The sequence below is a fragment of the Octopus bimaculoides genome, chromosome 14 (genome assembly GCF_001194135.2).
Source record: "Octopus bimaculoides isolate UCB-OBI-ISO-001 chromosome 14, ASM119413v2, whole genome shotgun sequence".
Taxonomy (NCBI): Eukaryota; Metazoa; Mollusca; class Cephalopoda; order Octopoda; family Octopodidae; genus Octopus; species Octopus bimaculoides.
This window is the reverse complement of record NC_068994.1, coordinates 54144217-54147359: the sequence shown is the minus strand read 5'-3', so window position 1 is coordinate 54147359 and position 3143 is coordinate 54144217. Positions and strand designations below refer to the sequence as shown.

The 3143-nt window shown below is 38.1% G+C and overlaps 1 protein-coding gene across 1 annotated transcript in view; it reads left to right on the top strand.

Annotated features, from left to right (window-relative positions):
* Positions 1 to 3143, top strand: part of LOC106867705 (cilia- and flagella-associated protein 99) — a 49367-nt gene that overhangs the window by 12130 nt on the left and 34094 nt on the right. Inside the window, exon 6 of the mRNA XM_052972608.1 lies at positions 816 to 879. Within this exon, the coding sequence (XP_052828568.1) occupies positions 816 to 879 (64 nt within the window). The remainder of the gene's footprint in view (positions 1 to 815; positions 880 to 3143) is intronic.

The window sequence follows — 3143 nt, the reverse complement described above, 5'->3', positions numbered from 1 at the left end:
GACAATGCTGATGGTGGTTTTTGGAGATGGCAGTTGTTTTTATTGCTGGTGCAGAAATTGTGGTTCTTCTGGTTTTCATTGGCATTGGAAGTAACGTGTGTATGTGGTGGTGGTGGTGGTGGTGGTGGTGGTAGTGATGGGGGGGTGAGGAGTGAGAAATAGATGTGTGTCTGTAACACATAGTAACATAATGTGGCCTGGTTATTGTTTGGGCTGGTTCGGTCAATGGCCAGACGGATAGACAGAGCGCTATTCTTTTACGCATACAACTGTAAATAAACACTTTGGAAATAGCTAAGTAAAACATGTCTAAAGAGACATGCACACACATACGTGTCTGTGTAGTAAGTGTATGTATATATATATTCATATATATATATATGTATATATATACACACACATACATATATATATATATATATATATATATATATATATATATATATATATATATATATATATATACATACATATATATATATGTACATATATATATATACATATATATTTATATATATATGTATATATATATGTGCATATATACATGTATGTTTATATATATGTATATATATACACACACACATATGTATATATGTGTATATATAAATATATACATATATATGTATGTATGTGTCAGTGTGTATCTATCTATCTGTATGTATATATCTATATATATATATATTATTTGCCATCCTATATTTCTAGTTTTCAATATGTTTGTATTGTATTTCCTTTTGGTGGAGTGAGAGAAAAAAGAAAAAGAAAAAAAAAACGCTGTTTTGTAAGGGTTTCTGTCAATTCCAATTTAATTCCAGTTCTCCAGTTATGTTCTGTTGTCTACAAAATGGCAATGCAGCGACTGAACAGACTGGGAGAACGGTTTGGGTTTGGCACAGGTATGAAAGGGTTGGGGGGAACAGGGTGGCAGGTTGGACTGGAGGTGAGGCGAGGGGGTTGCATTCACAGAATGGTTTTGTCTTTGGATTAGCTTTAGTATATTTAAATGTGTTTGTATGCATATGTGTGTGTGTGTGTGTGCGTGTGTGTGTGTGAGAGAGAGAGAGAGAGAGAGAGAGAAAAAGATGGACATAGTTATGTATATTTCTTTATACATATTTATGCATTTATATATACATACATATATATACATGTGTGTGTTTGTGGGTACACACGTATATATGCAAACACAACTATTTATACAAATGTGTGTGTGTCTGCAACATATTTAGCCTATATCATATATTTTAAGAGTCAAGTTAAATGATGATGATGACAGTGATGATGACGATGATGATGATGGTGTATATGTTTGTGTGTCTGTGTTTTTCCCCCAATATCACTTAACCAATGCTGGTGTGTTTACGTCTTCATAACTTAGTGGTTCAGCAAAAGAGACTGATAGAATAAGTACTAGGCTTACAAAGAATAAGTCCTGGAGTTGATTTGTTTGACTAAAGGTGGTGTTTGTATGCATCCCTGGAAGATGATGAGCAATCTGGAAGACCTGCCATAAGTATCACCCTGGGAATTGTGGTACTGTGCATCGAGAATTCATCCCCCAGGGCCAGACCATCAATCAAGAGTTCTACTGCAACATTTTCAAACATTTGAGGAAGGACATTCGACGAAAGGAACTGGATCTGTGGAGCATTAGATTCTTCACCAAGGTCTCCCCTCTCATGAGTTTCTCGCCAAAAACAAGATGGCATCCCTTTCCCACTTGCCCTGTTCCCCAGGTTTAGCACCTGCAGACATCCAACTCTTCCCCAAAATGAAAATGCAGTTCAATAGTTACTGTTTTTAACACTGTTGTCAAGATCCAGAGTGAATTGTAGAAGGTCTTCGGCTCACTTACGGAAAATGACTTCCAGGTCGGATTCCTAAAGTGGCAGGAACCCTAGGACCGGTGTAATTGCTGTGCAAGGTGATGATTTCAAAGGAGATGATGGTAAAAACTTAGGTAAATAAGTTATTTTTCATTAAACATAACCTTTTGATATCACCTCATATATGTGTGTATGTGTATAGATAGATAGATAGATAGATAGATAGAAAGATATATGCATACATATATAGATTCATACACACACACATACGCATATACATATATGCAAATCATCATCATCATCATTAAATAATGATGATACATACCTATACACACCACACACCACACACACACACACCACACACATATGTATATATATATTGCATTTCTAAGACAAGGTGGAAAAACAATGAAAAATAATGTTGTTGTTGTTGGTGGTGGTGGTGGTGGTGGTGGTGGTGGTGGTTGTCATTGTCGTGGTCCCAGGGTGAGGAAGAATGTGCATTGTGACAGTGTGTATGCATAGAAGGAGCCAAAAGTTGACTGTTCTGACATTTTGCATCACAAGTGCCTTTGTTCGAATTCCTCCACTTTTTTCTCCTGCCAACAAAGCTTTATTTGCTCTGCATTGTCATTACAACAATGTCCTGTGTGCTAGAGGACAACTTTGCAACAGGAGACCAAAGGATTACGCCCAGCACCAGCAGCAGGAGATTGTGTGGGACATGGACATGCACACAAAACATTTGTTGTTGTTTAACCCCAGGTCAACATAGGCTGAAACAGTTCCAGGCTGAAAGACATTTCCAACCATGACCATCTACAGCTGGATGCCCTTCCTAACGCCAACCACTCCGAGAGTGTAGTGGGTGCTTTTACGTGCCACCGGAATGACAGCCAGTCAGGAGGTACTGGCAACGGCCACGCTCGAAATGGTGTATTTTACGTGCCACCTTCACAGGAGCCAGTCCAGCGGCACTGGCAATGAACTCGCTCGAATGTCTTAGCACGTGCCAGGAAGGCGACGTTGGTAATGGTCACGCTCAAATGGTGCTATTTATGTGCCACCAGCACGAAAACCAGACAGCTGGTGCTCTGGCAATGATCACGCTCAAACGTTTAAAGAAATATTCTCTCTAAAGAAATATTCTCTCTCTAAAAGGAGGTTTTTCTCAAAACAAGAAAAAAAAAAGACATCATCTTTGTCCCCACCACCACACAGCATGCAAAGCTCATTAACTTTACTAAAGAAAATAATAATTAAACAATATGTCTTTGACTCCCTTTTTTTTTTTCTGTCTTTTTACAGCAACTTACC